At 37.0% G+C, this 25,474-nt stretch overlaps 1 protein-coding gene across 2 annotated transcripts; it reads right to left on the minus strand.

Annotated features, from left to right (window-relative positions):
* Positions 1–35: 35 nt before the first annotated feature.
* On the minus strand, positions 36–25,474 carry GOPC (golgi associated PDZ and coiled-coil motif containing). Of its 2 annotated transcripts, XM_009562248.2 has the most exons (9): positions 24,880–25,474; positions 12,190–12,354; positions 9,713–9,736; positions 6,179–6,354; positions 5,734–5,899; positions 4,388–4,483; positions 3,444–3,608; positions 2,518–2,698; positions 36–2,067 (listed from the first exon to the last, which is right to left on the minus strand). In XM_009562248.2, exons 1-9 carry the CDS (start codon positions 25,147–25,149, stop codon positions 1,949–1,951), a joined length of 1,362 nt encoding a protein of 453 aa, XP_009560543.2. In that variant the 5' UTR covers positions 25,150–25,474; the 3' UTR covers positions 36–1,948. The 2 variants fall into 2 exon arrangements, with proteins under 2 accessions (XP_009560543.2, XP_053917194.1); XM_054061219.1 differs by lacking the exon at positions 9,713–9,736 and having other exon boundaries at positions 24,880–25,473.

Here is a 25,474-nt window from a genome sequence, read left to right on the forward strand (position 1 = left end):
TCAGACAGAAAGGACATTGAGTGTCCAGGCCACAGGCAATTTCAGAGTGGACTCTGCTTGAGTAACTGTGGGAAAAACATGAAACTGGATACAAAGTTACGGCAGTGGATTTATCTGCCAACATACAGCCAATGCGTCTTCAAGTTTCAGAAGATTCAGAAAAAGAAACTTGCCTGGGGACCTGTTTCTTCTTCACACAGCTTTATTTTTAAACACTAATTTCTGTTTGGTGAAAACTGTACAGCTTTAACTATTTTAAAAACCTTCAACAGTAAGCTGTATGACAAGGACTATTATAAAAAATTAACCAAATACTGTCATTCCACTCAGTAAGTGGAACTCATGCGCGCACGCACACAAAACGATCATGTAAATAGCAAAGTTAAGGGATTTATAAATAGCAAAATCTTTGAATAAAGTATATACATTTTTATGCTTTTTCTATAAACATATATATAGTGCTCCTAGGAGAGACAAGTAACTGTGTTCTACGTCACCATTTAGAACATAAGATTAGTTGATGTTAGTCTAAAGGCCTTTGAGGTTTTTTTCTTATGTATGTACATCCCACACAGTAACACTTGCAAAGTCGTCTTTTCACATCAGTTCCTCTCTCAACATTTAAAATCTTATCTTCTGCACAGCAGTGAACAGGAAAGCTGCACTGCATGCTGAAATAATAAATGTGATTACAATGTAGAGCTTGTATGTGGAGACTGCTGCACATCACCAAAAGATCTACAAATGGAGTATGAGAAACTGGCCAAGAAACCATCCTCAACATTCCCATTTGCAGCCATGCTGTGGGCCTTTAGATGCACATCAATTACAAGCTTTTTTAAGATACATTGCTCTTACAAAAAGGAGTAACATTTTTGTTTCAACATTAAGACAATTGTAGGTTAATACGACTGCCATAACATAACACAGAAAGGGCCAGACACCATATGATTCTGAGCACCTCCTGTAAAGTACTGCACACTCAACTTTCACTTCCTAATGATTATTTTAACGTGAAATGAATATGTTCAGTACCCAACAAAAGCACTTAGCATTTCATAAATTCAAGCTAATGATGACCAACTCAAACCACTCCTTATTAGCAGCAACCATATCCATTCAAGAATGAATGCTAAATTGACAATGCTCAGAAGAAAATACCAAAGGGCCCACATAATTGTGAGTATTATTTAAATTAATTTTGCTTTTAAAACCCAACAATACTCATGTTTAAAAACTTTTGGAGCAAGTTTCAAATGGAACATTTGTCAACAAGTTCATTATAATAACAGTGCTAAAGATCTCACTCATAAAATGATCATGGTCTGAAGGATCACAATTAGAAAGAACTTCACTGTCTCATTTGCGTTTCTATGGTCTTTACTCAAATAAATGCTACGGGGTTTGCCATTCTGAGAAAAAAAAATTGCTTTTAAAAGTTACCGTTCAAAAATCCTAAGTACCAAACTCATGGATGCAATGGTACAATCCCTCTCACCCCCATTCTTCCAGAGTTAAAGCTTGTTTCACACCAAACTGAACATCAGTTGTCCCATTAAAAACATCAAAGGGTCGAAATGAAGCTGGCCATATCCTATTCTGCTTTCCTGGGGACAGCAATGAGATTAAAAGTTGAATGTATTGAGGTTATCCTTTTCAGAAATACCGTGCTTTGGTGCTTATTATTAAAAGAAAATTCATTTCATATGCTGTGTGTGTTAGATAACTACCTTGTGTCACGCAAAAGACAGTTTTCCACATTTAGAGTCGCTCACAATGAAGCCCTGAGGTAACCGCCTTTTTTCCAGGCAACAGTAATACAGTTCCCTTTGACATTTAATCATCCTTTTACAGCCTATACTAGTATATGCAACTTGGAGCGGTCAATAATGATTATCAATTGTTCCCGAAGACAGGATCTGTCCGGTTGATTTTTGTTTGTTTGTTTTTAGGATAAAGACTCAGCAGAACGGGCTAATTTGGGTGCAGTGTCTTCTAACGGAGTTGCAACTGAATTCCCCAGGTCTCCATTTTCATGTGCATCAATACTGGGTTTCTTATCAAACACTGCAAGTTAAAAAGAAATTTTATTTAAGAAAGAGAAGCAATCTTGGGAAGGACAGATCAGTGAGCCTTACTGCAGAAACTGGAGAGTTTTAGATCCCTCTGATCTAAAAAATTGATTTAAAGAAGCCAACAATAGAAAGTGTTAAGGAAAATTAACCAGTCATAGACCAGAGTCAGAAAAAGCTAAGAATAAATTTTAATTTCTACTTTTGTGAAAAGACGATCATAAGAAAACCCCACATAGATTAATTCAGTTAATTTAGTTGCACCTAAGTAAACCAGGCCAAGAAGTCAGGGACCAACTAAAAGAGCTGACAGCCTCACAGTAGGTTAATTGAATTAACAGTAGATTAATTTTACAATAAATATAAAACTAGTGTTTTCCAGAAATTGTTTTCCATATTGAGACTTCAGAAATAAATTGCATGTAACAAAGTTTACAAGGCTTACCTTGTGAGGGTTTGACATCCAAATTTGCATCTTTCCTATTAGAATTTGAATTTGCACCTTCTTCCAATTCATCAAGGTATAAACGATAACGGTGTCCACTCTCGTCCTCATATTCTACATTTTCATCATCTGAATCAACTTCTGGAGCAACATACACAACTTCAAACTCAATCTCGCCTCTCTAAAACGCAATGAAAATTACAAGTTTACTTACTACTGCACAGCTATGTAATAGGATTACTGAGATAATCTAGGCTACTAATATAAATACATTTTACTGTTCTAAACACATTTACAGTTTGTTGAATATTTTGAATATGCATCTGAATCAAGTTTTTTGTCTGATTAGAAAAGCACAGCTCTACAGCTAAAATTTACCCAAGTTACCTAAATTTCTTAGTTATGTGCCAATACATTTCAAACTTGAAATCCAAACTTGGCAGTGTTAAGTTTATGGTTGGACTTGCTGATCTTAAAGGTCTTTTCAAAAGTAAATGATTCTGTGAAACAGTGACTTCTAATAAGTTTTCTGATAAATTAAGTGCACCCCTTAACTCTTAGAAAATGGGAAGCAAGGTAGGAAGAACATTCAATACTACAAATGATATCAAAATCTTTGTTTGGCTGGAACTGTGCAGTCATAAAAGAATAAAATACATCACACTAAATAACTCTTTCTGTGGGGCAACTGAACAAGCTGATTTCCATACTGATGAATTATTAGCCAATATGTGGGTATAACTGAATCCCAGCACTTTTCTCCTTAAACTGTAAAACATAAGAGGATTAAGCACAAGGCAATACAGCTTCAGGAATCAGTGTAGCTTAGCATAACACTGCGCTTAACAGAAAGCATTCAAGGTAATTCAACAGGCAGAACACAGGAAACACCTAAACATGTCTATGGATAACACGTCCCAACTGACCTGCTGGGAAAGAATAGTTACAGCTTCTTTATGTTTGGCATCTCTTAGATTAACTCCATTTACTGCCAGAATAGCATCACCAACATGTAATCCTCCACATCGATCAGCAGGTTGTCCAGGATGGATTTCAGAGATCAGTATTGGAACACCATGCTCCTTCCCACCCTATAAAAAAAGCAGATTTTAATTCACTGAGATGTCCATTAGCATAAAATCCATAAAATTAATATTCTGACAGTTGCTTTTAAAGTGCTTATCTCAACTTTTATAACAGAAAATTAGAAGGCATGCTTCAGACAAAAAGGATGCTGAAGAACACATGAAATGCTTCCCTTAATTCTTTTCCCCACAAAAGAATGGGCAAATTTCAAAGACACACTCAAAAAGTCAAAGGAAACCATTCTGAACAACAATGAAAGTTTAAAATCATATACAAGCTGATGAGACAACATCAAAACCTTATTAAAAAAGCATATCAGGTACCACACTGACTTGCAGGAAACAACATTCACATTTAGAATAAAAGTACAATAGTTGAAATTTGTTGTAAAAAGTTAATACAGCTTTTGTCAGCTGTGAGATGCCAATACCAATACTTTTGAAAAAAGCTACAATCACAACAGCTAAGCTTTGGAAGTCAGTTCTCAGGTTATTTCTCCTCTTCTACAGACTTACAACACCTGAAACTTACCACTAGATCACCTGCTAAAGTGTCTACATTCTACGTGTAAATTGAAATCAGAAGGTTTACATAAAGTAGCGGTTATCTACCTCCTAATCTATCAAAATTAAGTCTTCAAGTTCTATGGCCACAGCTATGGATTTGTCTATGCTTTTTTCAGAAGTTCTAACAATACATTCACTGATCCACATATTTTACAGGAACAAAAATACAAACTAAAATTGCTTCTTCTGTGTCATGGAAAATAAATGCAAGTATTTACTGTGATTGAGATTCCTAGTCCTTCATGGTCTTCTTTAACTAGCAAAACTTTTCTGATTGGACCAACACCTTGACTCTTCTTTAAGGCATCAGGATCCTAGTTTGATTAAGAAAAAACAGTATAAATATAAATGTGCAAAGCAAGAAGTGATGCATTTCTGTATTTTAGGGTTTTATTTAATTGTATACAGGTAGTATACCAAGAACAGAGTTTTAGACTAGCTCCAGGCAAGACACACTTTAACCACCCCTTTACAGACAGTGGGTGAAACCAGAAGAGCTTCCTCACTATGCACTCCTGATGAGAATAATTATTTCAATCATTTCAATTTGTTAAGTGATGTACAACACAGAACTTAACTTCAAAAGAAGGAAATCAGCCACATATTAAAAATATAAACAGGTGACATAAAGGAATACAGATCATTGCCGAAAAGTTACATGAAGTAAACAGCTATTTAAAACTAATCAAATTATAGAAGACAATGTACTGCAGTCCAAAGGAAGAGGCTGCTTGCTGAAGCTTATCTTATTATTATAAAAACAAATCATATCAAAACCCATTTAAGTCAAAACTCAAAGAGACTAAATAAATCAAGGTATTTATTTCGCTTTTGCTAAGCCACTGTTGCCATCATACATACCCTTGGAATCACACATACAGAATTCTATACATAATCAGCAACATAAGCAGTAAGATCCATCTGACCAACTAAGATATTCAGAACAGATCGAAGTAGAGCACTTTCCTGAAGATGTTTGGGCTTATGCATTGAATACAGGGGCGACCAAGAGGCCACACGCCAAGATGGATGAGTTCCAGCAAGGCCACCCATAGCGAAATACCTTTGAGAGGTTCTATTTTAAGAAGTACCTTTTGGAGTTAAAAAAAAAAAACCAAAAAAACAAAAAACAAAACAATTCATTTACGGAGTGTCAATTTACCTGGCCTTCAAAAAAAATTCATTTCTGTTCAATCTAATCTTAAATATGTTATTCTTCTTGTTTTTCATAAATAAATTGGCTCTGCATTTTGAAACTTACATAACAAAATTATCCTGTTAAATTCATATTTATAGACATACATAGCACAGGCTCAGTTTTCGAAAGGACTGAGAGTTCCTAGGTAAGTCAAAGCAATTGTATAATCTTTCATGGTCATTTATGTGGACATGCTATCCAGCATGGGACTGTCCTTCAGCATACAGAAGTACTACATATACAGAAGTGACATTTGAAAGAACAAAATATTTAAGTGAAAACAATCACAAAAATGAAGAAGTAACTCATATCTGTTTTCCACAAATGCTGGAAATTATGGAGAAATGGCCCATAATTTCAACTTACATGTCCCGGTGGTGCTTGCATCGGTCGTTTTAGATCATTTCGACCTCGACAAGCTCTAATAACAGTTTTGTGACGGTGAAGGTGTATTTCTGCTTCAAGCTGGTTCCAGAGCTTGTCATGAGCCGGTCCCTTCATATCTCGGCCCAGCAACTGAATTTGCTGGACCCTACAAAATGACAGAGTAAAACAACGTTACATTACAATTGAAAGATCAATGCACTGTGCAATCCATACACCTCATCTGGCTACAGCACACTGCACACAGCAACTACTGCAAGTGCAACAACCATGGGGAATTTTCTGTTTCTTCCTTTTGTTCAACTAAGTGCGCATGTGAGACTTTTCCTACTTAGTCTTAACGTTAGACCTGCCTCTGTGGATGCAAAGGAAGACAATAAAACCAAAAAATATCTCATGCTAACGGAAAAGGATTGGCTTTACATACCTTCCAGCTAGTTCCTTATCTAAATACTTGGCTGCCAATCTTGCTCCATAAACTTCAGCCTGAAGCACAGCTATGTGTCGACGAAGAGCTTCGTTTTCTTTCCTCAGCAACTTCACCTCAGCTTCCAGCTGAGCTTCTTTCACTTTTTCTTTCTTGTTAGCTTCAAGTTCTCTCTCCTTAAAAAAAAAAAAAAAAGTTGAAATCTTTCCTCAAAGTTAATAATAAAAGAGCACTTACATACAATGTGAAGTAACTCCCCTGTGAACAGGACATGCATGCAGGAAAAAATGAAAGCAGGGACTCTGGCACTGCAGCTAGTGGTTTGCATACTCTCCTCCTCTGGGAAGAGGAGGCCTTGCATTCAAATTTGTGCTCATGACATGATTTTTATCCAGCTTACAACTCCTTAGCACAAAATGCAATGTACTAGTTCAAAGTCCAAGGACTGAAAATAACAACAGCATTTCTCCCTGTCACACACAGGTGGCAAAATGTAAGTAGCCTGAGTATTATTCTTATTTTTTAATGTGTCCAAATAGAAGATTCATATAATGAGAGAAAATATTATTTTTAAAATGAAAAATCACTAAGTATTTAAATTTGATAACATTATTTAAATATTTTACTACAATTTTTAAGATGACCAGATGTCAACAGAATGCTCTGTAAGTCTGTATACCCTTAAAATGAGAATTATTTTCATGCAAACAACCAAGAAACGTCCAGCCAAGGACATTTCCAAATCAGACTCTGAAGATCACAAAAACAAAGCCAGAGTTTCTATACATGAAGGCACCTACCCTCACTAAACTTAAGAGAAATTAGTGCAAAATAGCTTTGTAAAAAACCAAATCACTCTAAGAAATGAACCTTCACCACCACCATCGTGGATTATGGAAATAAAAATTACTTCCATAGTGGTTCACCAAAAATGCACAGAAAACGCGTAGTCACTATCTGTTCTAATACAATGAATATCAGAGTCAAAGGAATTAGTATCCTCAACTTCTACAAATCTACTTTAAGAAAAGCACATTTGTTTACTTGTATATTTTGTATCTTTTCTTATACTCTGTTACAAAGGGGGAGTGGGAAAACACTGCAAACCAGGAAAATACTAGAGATGCAGGATCTATTACTGTTCCCTTTTAAAAATGTCTGTAAACTGAAGTAGCAATAAAAATTAAGTTTACCGTAACACTTTTTAAAGACATTTAGAATACCTCATAAGTGTTCTTTGTACATGGACCTATTACATTATTAAACAAATAAAACCAGGAAGAGCTACTTAAGAAGCAATAGGACAGAAACAGAATTTTACAGAACTGGCAAGACAAATCTTTTATCAAATTGTGAATGTGCTTAAGTCTGAGACTGTTTCGAGTCTCAATATAAAAAACATGACTATGGCTAATATTACCACATTCGAAATCACTGGTATTTCACTTCCTGGATAATTCCCATCTTGAGTCAGTTTCAGGTAAGGTTTGACTCCACATGCACGTTAGGAAACTCATCACACAAAGCCATTTCTGGCCTCTGGCCATTGAGTTGGAGGCTGTCTTGCAATATGGCTCTTCAACAAATCTCTTTCCAAACTGCAGGATCACTCCTAAGCCAAAATTTTTGACTAATCTACATTTAAAGAATAGGAGTTTCTAAAACTATACCAATTCTCTCTGCTATGATGATGGTCTTAGGATATTTTAATTCACATTTATTGCCAGCAGCCAAAGGGCAATTACAAGAATTCAAGAATGCCAACATACTGCGTTGCCTCTGCCACACACCCTAGCTGAAAGAAGGCTGACAGCTCAGACGTAACATTCATTTCACAGTAGCTGAGAGTCCCTATACAGGTACTGTGTTCCTGTAACATTTGTTAGCTCTGTACGTATTGCCCTACACGGGGCCCTACAATACAGGCCCACATTTCATGCACATACTCATTTTTAGAACATCTTTTGTCAGACAAATATAAAAAGACAAAGACTAGAACTTAAAGTAGATATATGAAGGTACATTATTCACACTCAACAATCCATTTTCTTCCTCACTGGATATTTTTTATTTATTTACTGAATAGCAAGTCATACCCTAAAAAATCATATCTCTGCCAATAATTTGCTACAATGTACCAGTCCTCTTTTTTTTTTTTTTTCCCCCCAGAAAAAAGCTTTAGAGATCAATGAGTTCCTTGATGTAGCTGAAATATGCCCTGGGAGCAGAATTCCAGTCTCCTGCAGAAAAGTGAATTGCTAAAGTGATCCGAGACATTTGCTTACCCTAGCAAATTCCACATAGCACACTTCACTGTATTTATACAAAGCAGATAGATTTAAAACTCTCAGCAAGACTAAAATTTTCCACTTATTTTCTCTGAATTTGATTAAGCATTTAAATTAAATTTAAGCAGAAATTAAAATGCTGTATTTCCAAGTGAAATCACTTTTAGTCATGAATTTTAAATGCTATAGCTGAAATATGAGGACCAATGTAATCCCACAGAACTATTTTTTCCCATTTTCTCCATTACTAAAACTATTACTCTGTGACTGAGGTGGAAAAGTACACCCGGAAGCCACTCCTAATGCTACTCTGGACTATCTCCAAATGATCACCATGAATCAAAATCAAATGTTTGCAATACAGAACATCTGAAGATGAACTGAAAGAATATGCCTTTTTTTTGACCAACTGTCACAAGTTGTGATAAGTATCCAAAAAAATTCTCTTAAAAAAATGAGTAAGTTATAGAATCATTTCACACCTTCTAGTGTTCTTAGTATTGCATAAATTCTGCAAAATAGAAAAAAAAAAATCTGTTGGTAATATAAAAGGACATGAAGCCAAAATTGCAACTGCAATGTGGAAGATCAAAGCTTACAGTTACCAGCTATGCTGTGGCTTTTCAAAGAGCAAATACTGAGGAAGGATAATGAGGTATAAAACATAATAAAAGCGGAACAGCTGTTTAAAAACTTTTCAAGTCTATCACCATGGAAAACTGAAAGATAAGTTAATTTTGCATCACTTTTTCTTCTTATCTACATATTATCAAATTTATATGCTTTGGACTGTAACACAAGCCAGTAAAACATACTAAATCATGTTCACAAAAGGAACTGAGAAAACGGAAAAGCTGGAAAAGCTGACTATTTTTTTTTTTATTAATACAATATGTATAAAAACTTGGTGTTACATTCATAGACGCATAGTGTTTATGCTTTAGAAATTATGGACACCTTAAAAAATTTGAGATATTGCCAGAAGTATCTTTTGGAATGTCAAGTTGTCAGATATCACCCCAAGTTAGCTGTAACAATAAAAAATAAAACACATCTGGGACAGAAAGCACCAAAACTAGAAAAGGAAAACTAAAATGCAAAAAGAAATTCTTCACATCACATCTTGCCAACTGACAGAAAGAAAAAGACAGATCTGTTTTGCCAGTTTCTGAGGCCAACATATAGAAGTTGTTGCACAAAACAGAAGCACTGCTTAAACATACAAAAAGGCAATCAGCGTACTTACCATTTCATCCACAGAAAGGACAGACTTAAGACAGAAGAAAAGAGTTCCATAATTAGAGAAACGGGCAATAGGAACCTCAAGAAAACGCAAAACCATAAATGACTTATTTGTAAAGAAATTTACCATCAGATTGTGTATTTCATTAGAAGGCATAGAGAACAAGCGTGCTGCTGTAATGATACAATTTTGGTATTTTGCAGTGGAAGTTATTAAAAATCTTATTGACCATTTTAACCTTATTGTGGTATTGAAAACAGTATTTTCTTCTGAAATACCAAGAATCTCTTTAAAGAACAGCAAGATAATGTAAAATGCATGAAAGCAGTTTTGAAAGTAACATGGAAAAATATATTCCATAATACAACATCTGTTATACAGACAACAGATTTTTTTCCTTTCAGAAAAAATAACAAAGTAAGTATTACAAGAGGGACATAAAGGACAGGGAGAAGTAGCAAAAAAAGATAGAGCAACTGCAAAATTCAAGAAAAAAACTTCATGTTCCTACAAAGAAATAGTTATTGTGCCCAGACTAAGCAGATACACCACTCCTAAAAAGCAATACAGCTTACACTAAGTGATGTTATCAATTGCTTACCAATCTGAAACAATTGCTTACAAATCTTTCAATTTCACAGTTTGCAGAGTATACACTTACACTAAGAGCCTACATACTAAAGAGTGGTAGTTGTTAACAAAGAAAGCAGGAAGTTAACTAATACAAAACTTTATTTCCCCATTGCATATCCTGTTGACATAATCCCTCTTCGCCCTCATAGGCTGTCTGACTGCCAGAAGGTCATCATGACAATTTTTATTTACCTAAAACTCAGATTTCTCATTTTATTATCATTTAAGCAGCTTCAGTTTTGCTTACTGAAGCTGCCCAGACCTTTATAGCTTAAAAGTGAGTTTCTCTCCACTAGAAGTTTGTCTCATACTAAAGACAAAGTAGAGCAAAACCCAAAGACTAGTCCTGATGTTTATAAAAAAGGAGGAACTAAATAGGATTAAAGGAGAGACTATCAGGCTAGGCTGTTAATAAATTCAATTTCAACACAGATAAAATCTGAAAAAATATAAGTAAAATGTAGTTATTGCCAACTGTGGGAAAGAGACGGTTTAGAAATCATTCATAACAAGGCAAGGTTAAAAATACTGCTTTCTGTATCATTCAGAAGTTAAACCTCACTAATAAAATTTAGGGACTAAAATCACTCACAGTAATGTGTTGCCTTAAAAAAATTGCTACATGCAAACCTGCAGCCCAACGCTTACAAAACGCTGGTGGTATTTAACTAATGCTTATCTGTAGCGCCGTAAAAATTATTGACAGCTTTGAAGAAACTTCATCATGCTTAAGATATAACTCAATACAGAATAAATTATATACAGATAATCTAGAAAATGTTACTTTTATACTGAATATGCAAGTATACAGACCTAGGAACATAGACCTAATTCAGCTACAGCTTTCGAATCTGAAGCAGGAAGAACTTTGGCTTACTCCTGTTATTCAGTGATTAGCCTAGATAGACTTTAAGCCTTACAGCCTATTACTGTGTTTTATTATACATTAATTAACAGGACAAACTGGCAGAGGAGACTAATCTGATATTCCACATATTGGGACTAGTTATCTGCAACCAACCTGCGAAGCAATTTTAAGAACAGCCAGAGAGCTGGACTTCGATTTATGCCAATACTTAGAAAACACAATCTATACAACATTACTTTCTTGTTCTAATACACAAAGTCTGAATATTAAAGCCTGAATCTGCGCTGTGGCTAGTAACAAGGCAAACTACACCCTGGTTATTGGCCAATGACAACTAATTGCACAGATTTATTGACGTTAACTTTTGGTGGGCTTTTTAATGGTCCAAGTTTCTAAAAAACATATCGTACCAAAATTAACAGTGGTTTATTGAGTTCTGACAGTCTGCTGCACGTAGCAACCAATAGTATCACAGATGCAGCAGTAGCATCCTTGAGAAAGAATGACAACAGAGAGGACTGTGATGACATCTACCCTCTTTCAGAATGGCAAAACAATCCCATTCTTACTCTTATCAGAGCATATCGACAATAAAACCAATAAACTTACTTCGCTTCAGTTTTTTTAAAGATACATGAAGATTTGTTTGCATTTGTGTATTGGAAGCTACTAGCCTTTGCAACTTTTGTCTACAGAACAGCTTTGTAAACCATCAAAATATTTTCTTATTCTAGTTTAAGAAACCACTCAAAATGGGTTTATGAAAAAACAGCTGCTTAAAATCTTATTCATTATTCTAATGTTAATTTATGCTATTTTTAAAGGCTGCTAACAACCAACTGTAAATATTACCTTAACTTTTTTCTAACATTTTTCACGTGAAACTTGGTAATCTGCTTATTTGCAGCTCCCAAGGAAGAACTTCAGACAGGAGAGGGAAAAGTATAATATAATCCTCCATTCAAGCCAACATACTCACCAGTTTTGCCTTAATAGCCCCAGAATCAACATTCTGACCCGTTTTGGCATGTAGCTGAAGTTGAACAGCATGGAGTTGCAGAAGCTGATCATGCACTTCCTTTTCCAATACCGCCTTCTCTGCCTGTGTTTCTGTCAGTTCAGATTTCAGATCAACTAACTGTGCCTGTGAAGATATAATCCATCATAGTAACCAGAGCAACAATTAAATGGGATCATCAGAACTGTGATACACAAATACATCCTTTGCTGGTACATATATATGACAGGAATGGTTGGACTCGATGATCCAAGAGGTCTTTTCCAACCTGGTGATTCTACGATTCTACAATTCTCTATATGCTACACATGGTGTAATACAGATAAAGGAACGTGCCATCACAAACTCCTCTGTAGCCCATCTTAAGCACTGAACATAGGCTTTTCTCCTTCCCAGCTGACAGAAAATTCATTCATCCACAGACTCAGCATCAAACAAGCAGACTGCTGAAAGTAACAGTAGCTGGGTTTTTACTCACGCAGACAATGGCATGTGATGCCCATGTCCACTCCAAAACCAGGGAATGACATTAAACCTACCGAGGACTTGCAACTACAGCAATGCAAACACAAGCTAGAACTTTAAAAATATTAAACTCTATTGAAAAAATACTAACCAAAGTAAAATGACAATTATTAATGCAATGCTGAAATCAAATAACCCTATTTACAATTGGTCTGTTATCAACAGCCTAACAGAAATAGTAAATGAGGTGGCAAATCAGAAGCCATGAATGAGCATGCCCCTAAACTGCCTTTGTAGAGAACCAGGAAAAGCTATTAACTCTCAAAAAACATGAGTTTGAAACATTTTAAATATAATTTACACGCAGCATACATATTCAGAATAATAGACAAGTTCTAACATGTTTACCAGGTTACTCATTATCCTTAAGTTCAAGTAGCATTTTTAAAGTAAACATATACAAATATAAACATTTATACAAACTTTAAAGTTAGTATTTGTCAAAAAGAACACAGATGATGATCTAAGAGGAGGGGAATTTTGACCATGCTTAATATTTTTAGATAAATTCCCAGATTACATTTTTGCTTCCAAATATTTGAAACTAAAAAGCAAAACAGAAAAGCCATTGATTCTGAAGAAAAAAAAAAAACCCTCTCATATCAAAGTCAGGTATTTCAGATCGTTTAATAACATCATTATGTCAACAATAACCCCATATGACTACATAAATCACTGCTTTAAAAGTTCTGGATCAGTTAAAAAAAAAAAAAAAAAAAAAAAAAAGGAAGAAGAAGAAAAAGCCAGGAAGGATTTGATTATCAGGGGGAGTACTTAGTGGTCTAACTTTAGGTACATAATTTACATGGACAGCCTCCTTAAGTTTCCAGCATAGTTATCAGGAATAAGAACTATTCCAGAGGTGATTCAGAGCATCTAAATTAGAGTGTTAATTGATGAGTCAACCCATCTCCACTTCGCAGCTGCCAAGAAGAATGATCTCCCCTCCTGTCTCCAGCCATGTCCCCTCACCCCACATCTCTGTGACTGGAGTGTGAGAGACATCCTGCCCATGAGCTCTGCTGGTTTCAGAAGAGACTCCCCAGCACCTCTCCGTACCCACTTAGAAGAAGCCTCTACAGACTAGGTTAGCATCTAGCTTTTGTTGAGGAATGAGTCTGCATGAATTTCCACCTCCCAACTGCCTGAATGGCAAAAAAACTTAAATAAAAACCTTGCAGAACTCTAAACCTTGCAGAAATTGTTTCCTGTGGTGAGATGCTATTTAAAATACTGTAAAACTATATCATTTTAGAGAAATGGGTTACTTTTACTTTATTATTATTTGTTATTATTTAATGCATAATTATATAATTGTATAATGATATTACTTCTACTTTTAAAAAAGACTGCTAATGTGTTCCTCCTTTCAAACAGGTCCTAATAGCTAGCATACTAATTTTATATATATATAACATACTTTTATATATATACACACACACACACAAAGACATCCATTCTATTTAAAAATGCCTGGAAAAGCATAAAGTGTCAGAACAGATAAATTATACCAGCTTAATATTGCCCAGCCTCACCTACTAGAGAATGGCATACAAACAACAGAAAAGAGTTTCGGCTAAAAGATATTTCCCTGTGCAAAGTACAAAGAAGTGAGAAAGATGGCTACCAGTTTTGCAACACGCATGATGCTCCAAAGGGATCACAAAGAAACTGTCAAGCTCATTAAAAAAAAAAAAAAAAAAGATAAAAATAGTACCCTGCATATGACCTAGGATTTAAACTCATATCCTGTTGTTTCAATAGAGAGAGATGAATGAGAAATGGTATAAGCGCATATCACGGAAGTAATCCATTTACGTATTATGAAAAGTCATAAATCTGTCCCCAGGAGCAAATGCAGAAACAAAAGTTACACTGAAAAGCAAACACAGTAAGCTGTTTTCAAATTTTGTGATCTAATTCTATGAAGGATGACAAATCTTTAGGTTATTTCACAGAAGTTCTGCCATTCTCAGCTTAGCCAGTTCACTTAATTCTCCTTTATACTACTCTTATTAGCACTGAGTTTTATCCACATTCCTTCATTCTGTTATAAAGGTATCATATGGAAAGATCACTGGAAAATCAACAGTTCTACACTGAGGTTTGGAAGGTAGTAAAAAACAGAGAGAAGGCAGAGACAGGTGATGAAATGACAAGCACAAACAAGAACCAAAAGCACCATTCACTGCATGAGGCAGGGGTTCTACAGGAAAAGGTGGTGCTAGATAATAATAATGTTTACATTATATAAGCGCAATGAAGATAAATCAACGTTGCACAAGTAACGGTACCAATTCTTTAATTGGTAGCTTTTTGGATGTACTCTCCAACAAGACTTTCGAAGGAAAAATGACATGTATTTTGAAGGTCACCTGCAACCGCTCTAGAATTTGTGGAGAAGCCAGTTGGTTGCTTAAGTAACAAAGACCCACCCACAGGAGACCACTGAGCTTCATGGTTTGGAGAGCTTAGGAAGAGCCACCAAACAACAAATAGAGAACAGAAACTTGCACTGGGGAACAAATAAGGGGCAGAGGTTGAAGAGAAGGTAGTATGTTTTTCATAACACCTTTTAATTGGAATTTGCTGATTCACCAAAATAAATATTGATTCTGGCTGTATAAAATGATGTAGATCAGTAATTATCATGCATTAGCAAGTTTCACACTGCAAGGTAACACCTCGCTTTCTTTCTGCTAACTCATTTGTGAGTCTATGCCCCAGGTAACACGTTTAGCAGCAGGACTGGACTGCAGCTCATGGAAGTCAATCATGAAAACCCACATCTAGCCCTAGATAAAACTAGCAGAGAGGACATGAAAGAGACCAAATTTGCACAGCTCTTTTATTCCTTTCGTTCTGACACGTGTGGGAAAGGAAATGCCTTCTGAGATATACTCATTTGTTTCTGACTCACTGAAGCCTTGGATACTTTTCTCAGGCCATAAAAGATCCATAAATGGAGTTCAGTGCCAATAGCAATGGAAAGTGTCTAGTCTATGTCTCAACAATGGAAGCAAAAGCTTACTGAATTCAACCAGAAAATAACCAAGTTTCTTCTTTACTAAAGGAAGTCAGCCTCTTCTATGCTCCAATTTTTCCACCTTTCTTGTCATGGACAACAATCACCAGCTTTTCATGAAGTGTTCCGAGAAATAAATAAGTTCAACACTGGATGCTACAGAAGAACTCAGAGAAGTTATATAAATGAGTCAATATGGAAAAGACTAAGAAAATAAGAACAGTGTTACCGACAGAATCACTTCTTTTTCTGAAGCACCTCATTCAAGCCTGTTCTTCAATTCATCAGTAATTATTAGACACATTACTGTTAATTTCTCTGTATTTACTGTCCCAATTACTATACATACACTGTCACCTATAAAAGATGTACTCCTTGGTTTCTTACCATTTTTCTCCTTGCTGTTCTGAACAAAAAAACAAACAATTTTTTAAGACAGATCTGATCTGTTAGGAGTGTGTGGGGAGAAAAGGTAATTTCATAAGTCTGTTTTTCCTTTTCTTCCATGAAGTAACAGTAAACACACTATTTGAGAAAGAGCTACCGCTTTAGATTATCACTGTATTGGTCTACTAATCAAGGTACTGCTAAACTCTAGAAGTTGATTTATGAGTTATCAAAAAGTTGTGTTTGATATAAATTATCTTATACTAAGTATATATTTTAAACTGGCAATATAACAAATGTCAGCTGAAATGCAAGGACTGACTGCATTTACAGTCATGGAGTTTCTAAAGTCTTATCCAGTGTTTTTCATCAGGAGTCTTAGAAAAAAAATAACTACATTGAGGTCTCTTCCAAATATTTTATATCATATTTTTTTCATATGATGGTCTGAACTCTCACCAAAAAAAAAATATATTAATTCATCCACTTGTAAATTTTTTCATAGAAAAGTGAGCATTACAATAACTAACCAAAAATCATTTATTCCTATAAGATCTCAGAGCCACACTCAAAGATCCTACTCTAAGTTTGTACTTAGTGAGACATAAAAATGCGAACCTTGCCCTGAACAACTTAGAATGTAAACACAAGAAGCAAATGATGAATAACTGTAGCAATAAAGAGAAGTACAAATACAGGGGTATTTGTGTATAGAACCATGCAACAGGAAGTAGACAGATGGCATGCTAAAACCACAGGTTACCATTTCTCAAAACCATCACTGCTTGAATAAGGCATTAGAAGACAGCAGTGTCGCAACCTTGGAGATACAAAAGCATCAGAGGGAGCATACACATACTGAAAAAAATTCAGAAAGTGGGATGACGGTGACTAACATACCATGTTGACAGGAAACAATCTACCTCTCACTGCTGAAAGGGAAACCAGTTGCAGGGGGAGGGGGGCACAAACAGACAGATGGCATCTTCAGACAAAATATCAACAATGGCTTTACCTCTGGGTAAAGCTTCTTCCTCTTCTGAGCTATCATTTGAATAAGTTATGTAGCACAGACGAGTTTTATTTGAACTAATAGAGATGAAAAAATATCCAAGCCTAACCCACTGCCTAGGCACAGGGACACAAAATAGAGCTGAGCTGAATTGGAAAGCTAAGTCATAGGCCTGACTAATCCTAGGACAAGGCAGAGGCATTATTCACCATAACAAATGAAAATGAGAGGAAGACTTGAATTCCCTCAACATCAAAGTGTAATGAATGCTTTCTGAGGCTAGTAATGATGCACTTTTCGGCATACCAATTTCTAGCTTGAAAAAAGACTAAGCATAATGGACATACTAGAAAACACACAGATTTTTCAGCAAAGGAAAGCCAGATATATACAAAAATATCCATCCTACTACCAGCCTCCAGTGACTAAAAGTCATAAGCCAAGCACTCAAATGCCTTTAAAGTATCAAATATCTTTAAAGACTTTTTTCTCTTTTTCCTCTCATTTCAGGCCTTTAGGGTACACCTAATTCATTCTCATACCAATCCTTCTAAACTCATAAAGGTCTGAAAACTCTTTTTTAAATGAAAGATGATTTTTTTCCCACCATACCATCTCAAGATGCCAGTGACAGACTAGCAATAAAAAAAAAAAAAAAAAACAAACACAAAACCTAGTAACATTTCATTTCTATCTTAAGTTTCCTAAACAAGGCAGCCTAGTGCCACCGTGTTATCTGTATGCATACATTTCTCCTTATTTCATCTTCTCTCCCTACCGATTGGAACTGAATCTATTTTTGGGATTCAAACAAATCCATTACAGGGGTATAGGTGTGTATGGTTGAAGGTCTATAAAAGACAAGTTTTGCGCAAAACAGCTGCTCAGTAGGAAGGAGTGATAGATTAATGCCCTAGTAGGAAGAGTCAGACTGTAGCTAGTTTGGTTAATCCACCCAGAGACAAGAGCTAAACCAGCACAGTAGTTAGGCACCCATCAGCATTACTGAGCTAGAGACTGTGCTCTCGCCTCTTGTCCAGCCCACCAACCAATGAGCTGTAGGCAGATGAAAAGGCAAAGGATGCTGTGGCGTGGAAACTTACAGAACGTGAGAGAGAACTGAGGATGCCTTACCTAGAAGGTCTCAATGAGCCGAGGAAGTGCTCAATGTTTGTGTTAGAAGTCATTCCCCACAAATCAGTAGGAAAGGAGACTTAGCAAGCTCCATTGATTCTGTTACCAATAAAACACCTCTACTATACACATATATTTTTAACTGCTAATTTTACAAGAGTGGTCCCTATAAATCTTGCCATGGGATCAAACAAAAATTCCTAGACAAATAAAGTATATGAGGTGTTTTTACTTCTTCAGCAGCATGTCCTCACGTAGTTTATGCTATACTCCAGAAGGTTTACCAACATATGTACTTAAATATTCACTCCTGATGGGGACTTTCTGATTTAAAGGCTGAAGGATCTAGGATCATGAAACACAACAGAGCACACTACAACACTGCAATTACTCTGGGCCTTCTCCCCCTGCATATACACAAAAAAAGTAACCTAAGTATCAAGACAGGACACTAGCATGTTTACTTAACATTACATTTTGGGGGCAACTTTTTAAAGACAGAAATGTCGCTTAAAGGCAGATGTAGGTTAAAAAAAAATCTTAATTGTACTCTACAGACAATGAAATCATTATTCATCTTCCCATAACATTACACAACTGCAGGATAGAAAACAATTTTTCAGGATGTGACAAGGGAGCTCTTACAGCCTGAGGCTTAAACATACTCACAGACACCAGATACACAAGTGGTGGAGGTTCAACAGTAGAGGAGCCTATCGAGCGCAGTTATGAACCACACAGCCCCTATAGTAATATGTTTTCATCGATACCCTTAACTTTGGCATCAGTCCCTAGATGTGAAGCATCTGAAATTCTTAAGTATTACGTTTCTCTAATTGCTGGAAGAAAGAATTGTCTCCATTATCTCACTAGTGTCACGTCACCACTTAGACTACAGCTCTCCAAAAGACAAGAACACGCTACCCTTCCTCAGTATTGACTGTTTGATTCTCCCTATTAAGCAGCATTTGCTGCAATTTCTCATGCAACCCTACTGCATGTAATGGACTGGCTTGAATGAGAACCCATGAAACAGATTAGAGCTCTATTAATCTCACTGTGCTCCTCCCCGAAGTAACCAATGAAACAGCACTGTACAAAATGTAAGTTTCTGCATTAATCATACTCTTGGGAGCTATAATTTTTGTTGACATCCTCCCCCCCCCCCCCCCCCCCCCGATTTCAAAAGAACCAAAGAATTGTTATGACATGCCAATGATGAAAATGACCAGCCTATGTCAAGAAATTATTTTAAAGATTGTATTTATAACGAAATTAAAAGCTGTTGTTTCATTATTATTATGACCTCAAAAAGGACATATATGACAAGTTTTTAGTCACACATTCACACATTTTTATCTTCTCTGCTGAAGACGGTTCTGGACATGTAAGTATTTGCATAATTTTCCTAAATTATTTCTAAAATTTGGTTTCCATTTACATAAATGGATACATCAACCAACACTTATATGACAGTCACCAACAGATTTCTTTTCCAAAAGACAAATAGCATTCAGAGTTAAAAGACTAATTAATAAAATAACATCTCAGTAAATATTGGATATTCTTATGATATTCAAAAACCTTAATTTACTTATGAAGTTATTGGAACTGTGCTCTCTTTTACAGACATCTGTTGGGACCAAAAAGGTATCCAGATCTTCAAAATGTGTATTCCTCACTACAAGCGAAGGAGAGAAGGGAAAAAAAAATCCAAACAGACCCTCATAAAGAGGTGTATAGTTCTACCTTGGTTTAAAAAGTACTGCTAAACAACAACGCAGGACTACAAATCTGCAGTGTGCTCCACAAGATGGACCCACACACTATATGAAAAGTCATCCTGCATATAAACCCACCTATGTCTAGGGGCTTAGAGTTTCAGTTATTTTTTTTCAATAGGGATCTTCAGATTACCTACATACAGCTACACATGCTGTAGCTGATACAGTTACAAGTTACTTACAAAAGGATTCAGCTTACAGGAACATGTTCCTCCAAACCTACTGATTCCAAGTTCACCAGGGACATAAAAATATATAGGCATAAAACTTGTTAAACATATACTTAAATGTTTTCCTTAACTTTAGTATGTATCTTGGCTTAATACAACTGCCAAGGCACAGGGTGTGCTCAACCAGACATTCCTTTCTAGTTTGTTCATTTAAAAGTACAGAATCAGGTTAGCAGTCAAAGTGCCAAAGCTAAAGTCAAGCTCAGTTTTCAGTGGCACATCGACCTACTTCTTTTATTTCAACTGAATTGCTACTATACAGAACTTCTGCTTTTTGAAATTGAGACATTCAGACAATGTCACTGTGAGCATCATGTAATTTTTTCACCTCAAGCAACAGTCAAAGAGGAAAAACAAATCCTATGAATTTCTTCTCATTTAAAAATCTACAGAAACCTCACACACTGACTGCCAGCCTGCATCTGCTGCTTTATGCTGCCTTCTGAGAGACAGAGCATCACAAAAATCTCGTTTAAAATGGCTGTCATCTCCTTTTGCTCTAACAGCCTGAAGCCCTTACAGTCCTCCATCAAGATACACTTCTTCATTTGTTCATACTGAAGTGAAGCTCATCTCAGAAAATACTGTCTCCTGTCACCTAAAACTTTTTCCTCCTTGCTGAGCTACTTAATTCAACTCTGACGTACTGTGACCAGCAGGAAAATATGAAAACAAATCATCCTCCCCTTCTGTTTAATTAGTTTAATTTAGGACTGCAAATGTTATTTGCGCAGTAGTTTGTTCATAAACTCTAACCACCCTAAACATAAGTCAATTTACCTGCATGCATCCACTGGGCATCTGCATATCTTCAGATTCCTTCTTAAACTAACTTACTCCTGAACAGGCAATATCTAACTCCGCCTTTGGAAACCACCATCACCCTGGAATACTGTTTGCATTATTCAGAAACATCCCTCATATAATATTTTATGTAGACTCATCTCTCTAGCAATAGGTATACAGCAATGATGCCAAAACATTTTTTTTGCACTAAAGTCCTACAGCAGGAGCTTCCAGCCGCCAAACTAGGCAAGCTGTGCCTCTTAAAAGTAATAGTATCAATCACAGAATGCATATTAAGCCGATAAAGTTGATAAGTCAGAGCCTGAACTGCATCTCTTTATCCTCATCTGTAATATTACAGCAAGATTCAACAATTCTGGTCAAAGAACCCATAAACAATAAAATTATATTAATAATTTGTTATTATTAATTTGATTTTCCTTTAGGAAACAATATCACTTATTCGGTAAGACAACAGCAGGCAAACAGCTGCAGGAGTAAAGTCTTGGCTTTTAACAGTCACTGACACATTTGAAGTATTACTTTTATCAGAACAAAGGCATATTTCTGAAGATGGATTTAACTTACTGGCTTGAATATGTGTTTATATGGAAGTAAACTATGACTAATGACAATTTTATGAGCGTAATTAAAGCTTTGTATTAAAACGTACAGGAATTATGAAGTTACAATTGTGAGCTATGAAGAAATGACTGCGATTTTTGAAGTTACATGAAATATAGTAACCTGCATTATAAAAAAAAGTAAACCCACTGATCACAACCTAAACTCCAGTATTAATGTCAGTGACTTCTTTCAAAACATGCAATTGTATCCTTCATTTCAAACACTGAGGCTTTTGACTAGACATCCATGCACATAAATACACAAGAAACTCATTCTCAACAGAGCGGCTCCATCTTTTGGAGATTTTAAATGGCAGCTTTCATTTCAAGTTTAAGACTCTAATAATCATGAAGTCCTAAAATTTTAACAACATTCAAGATAATACTATAACCTTCTAAAGGTCTATTTGAAAGACAAAAACTCCTTTACAGGCATGAGACCTAATACTAGTATTAGTAATAAAAATATTTCTCAAACATTTATTCACATCTAAAGCACTCAGTCAGTACTTTTTTTACTAAATAATTACTTCATGCACTTAAACATACACAATAATTATACTATTACAACTACTAACTGTGCTCCTTTGCTTTTCAATGCACTCAAGATTGAGGTGCAGATCTTCAGTTATTTAGGTGCCCCCAATTATTTTAAATACTCATATACCTTTAATGATCCGAGTTTCATGATTTCTTTTAAAATTACTTAAGCTTAAAAACAACTTTTCAGGGGAATATTTACCAAGCATCGACTCATACGCTTAACATAATCTCAAAACCCATCCGTTTTACAAGTCCGTACACAATACCCACCAACCCTGTGTAATATGCAACAAATACTGACTGTCTACTATAAACTCATATTTTGCTACACTTGTACAATTAAACTTACTGTATAGGTTGACAGCATATATACGTACCCAATATTAAAATGTATATGACAGCATAGCAATATAAGCACAAAGAATAACATAAACATCACTACTCTAAGTACTTAGGTGAAATAAAGGCTGCAATGAAAAAAGCTCCTAGTTTAATGAGGTCTTTGTTCTACTCTGAAATATCCTGTTCCTCTCAAACTCTACGGATTATTTTGCATAACAATGTCTTCACACCAGGAAGAAACCTGACTAAAATCAAAAACAATTTACTTACTTTACTTCCTACTGAAAGGCAGACCTTTAGGAGAACAGGTTACTATTTGAAGACTCTTAAATTCCTTTATTATAATGAAGTATAACACAAAGGACTGAGAGAACTGAATTCAGTGGTTTACTTGTCTACTAAAGCTCAACAAAGCACGTATCTTCATGTTTTTTAAGAACTTTTCCCCCTTACTTCTATATATTTAAAAGTTTGTAAAACAAGCCATAAAACACTAAAATGCATGGCCTACAACAGATACTGCAAAAATTGGAGTTTTAGTGCAGGGAAAAGCTAACAGAGGGAAGATGTATCAACAATCTTCTAATACATAACAGAAAGACAAGAGGGCAGTTAAGATGCAGACTTGTTAGGGATAAGACAAATGACAACATCTACTAAATCAAAGACAACTCGGGTTGGACCATTATAAAATGACTGTCAAGTTCTCCAGAATCTACCTCTAGAGCACTCCAGTTCTTGCATAAGCCACAGGACCTACAGCCCTGCCTCTTGAGCAGCATTAGCACCAGCCAGCTTGGCACCAACTGATGCTTCTTTCTTCCCACCCCGACTGAAATTCTGGATCAGGCATGATGAAAACTTTCCAACAGCGAGGGCATTTATTATTCTCCTCACAGTATGTGTGATCTCCACTATCAGTTTTCTGACAGTAATTTTGCCAGAGAGCTATTTGATCTGCCTCAGAGTACGAAAGGACAAGAGGACCTGTCAGAGATGATCTCCAACCCATTTTTCCATTTCATTTACTTGTAAGCAGAATAATCTCCTCGTTTTGAGCACTGACTATAAGCTTTAAGCATCTTGGCCCTATGTCCTTGTCCCATTTTTAAATGGCTTTCCAAATTCATTAGAGATTTAATGCACATAGGAGAACAGTCAGTGGCATCTGTTGCTCAAGACTGCTGCTTCCAACATCAAAGAGAACTTTTTCTGGCACGCACCGCTCCATGCCCACGCTGTAATAACCAAGCCCAGAGGATTGGCATGGCCAGGCCTGAGTCCTGCAGGGCTGGACACAGCCTCCCAAAAGGCGATGCAAGGTTCCCTCCCTCCCCAGCTGGCTCCCAGCATGGTGCTCAGCAGCCACAGAACACAGGTGGGGACCCAGCTGCCACCTCAGGGAGGGTACAGTGCCCACGGGTCTGTATAACACAAAATAGATACCCATTGTTTACTATAAATTCCTAAATCTTATTGTACTACAGCTGTACTATAAAGCCTACTGTACAGGTTGATGGCATACATACGTACCCAATATTAAAATGTATATAACCACATAGCCATATAAGCACAATTAATAGAATCATAGAATGGTTTGGGTTGGAAGGGACCTTAAAGATCACCTAGTTCCAACATCTCTGCCATGGGCAGAGACATCCTACTAGGTCAGACTGCCCAAGGCCCCATCCAACCTGGCCTTGAACACCTCCAGGGATAGGGCAGCCACAACTTCCCCAGGCAACCTGTGCCAGTGCCTCACCACTCTCATGGTGATGAAATTCTTCCTTATGTCTAGTCTAAATCTGCCCCTCTCCAGTTAACAGTCATTCCCCCTCGTCCTATCACCACAAGCCGTTGTGAACAGTCCCTCCCCAGCTTTCTTGTAGCCCCCTTCAGGTACTCGAAGGTCGCTATAAGGTCTCCTCAGAGCCTTCTCTTCTCCAGGCTTAACAGGCCTAACTCTCTCAGTCTGTCCTTGTATGGGAGGTGCTCCAGCCCTCTGATCATCTTTGTAGCCTCCTCTGGACCTCTTCCAACAGTTCCATATCCTTCTTATGTTGAGGATTCCAGAACTGGACACAATACTCCAGATGAGGTCTCACAAGAGAGGACTATCAGAAACATCACTACTATAAGGACTCTGGTTAAATAAAGACCGCAATGAAAAAAAACTCCTAGTTCAATGAGGTCTTTGTTCTACTCTGAAATATGCCGTTCCTCTCCTAAATCCATGGGCGGGAGCCCCCGTCCTCACCTCCAGCTTGTGGTTGATCTGGGAGACGGTCTGCGCCTTGTGGCAGAGCTGGGCGAAACAGGAGCTGAGGCTGGTCATCTTCTGCCGCCCCTCGTACGTGATGTCGGCCTGGTCGGGGTCGATCTCGCCCAGCAGCAGGTCCACGTCTACGAAGGCCTTGTCGAACTCCTTCTCCAGCACCTCCAGCCAGCGGAACATGGACACTCCGCCAACCGACGTCGAGCCGCCCGCGGCGCCCGGGCCACAGGGACCGACACCCGAAGCCGACATTCTGATGATAAGGATGAGGATGATGCTTCTCCCTCTGCTGCTGCTGCTCCTGTCGCTGCTGCTCCTGCCTCTGCTGCTGCTGATAATGATGATGATGCTCCTGCTGCCTCTGCTACTGCTGCTTCTGCTTTTTCTACCTCTGCCGCTGCTGATGCTTCTGCCTCTGCTGCTTCTTCTAACTCTGCTGCCTCTGCTTCTAATGCCGCTGCCTCTGCTGCTTCTGACCCTGCTGCTGCCTCTGCCACCGCCCCTCAAACCCCCGGGCAGGGCAGGGCAGGGCCCGCACCCCTGGCCTCAGCCGCTGCCCCTCGGCTTCCTTCCGACC

This window comes from Cuculus canorus, chromosome 3, assembly GCF_017976375.1.
Source record: "Cuculus canorus isolate bCucCan1 chromosome 3, bCucCan1.pri, whole genome shotgun sequence".
Lineage (NCBI taxonomy): Eukaryota > Metazoa > Chordata > Aves > Cuculiformes > Cuculidae > Cuculus > Cuculus canorus.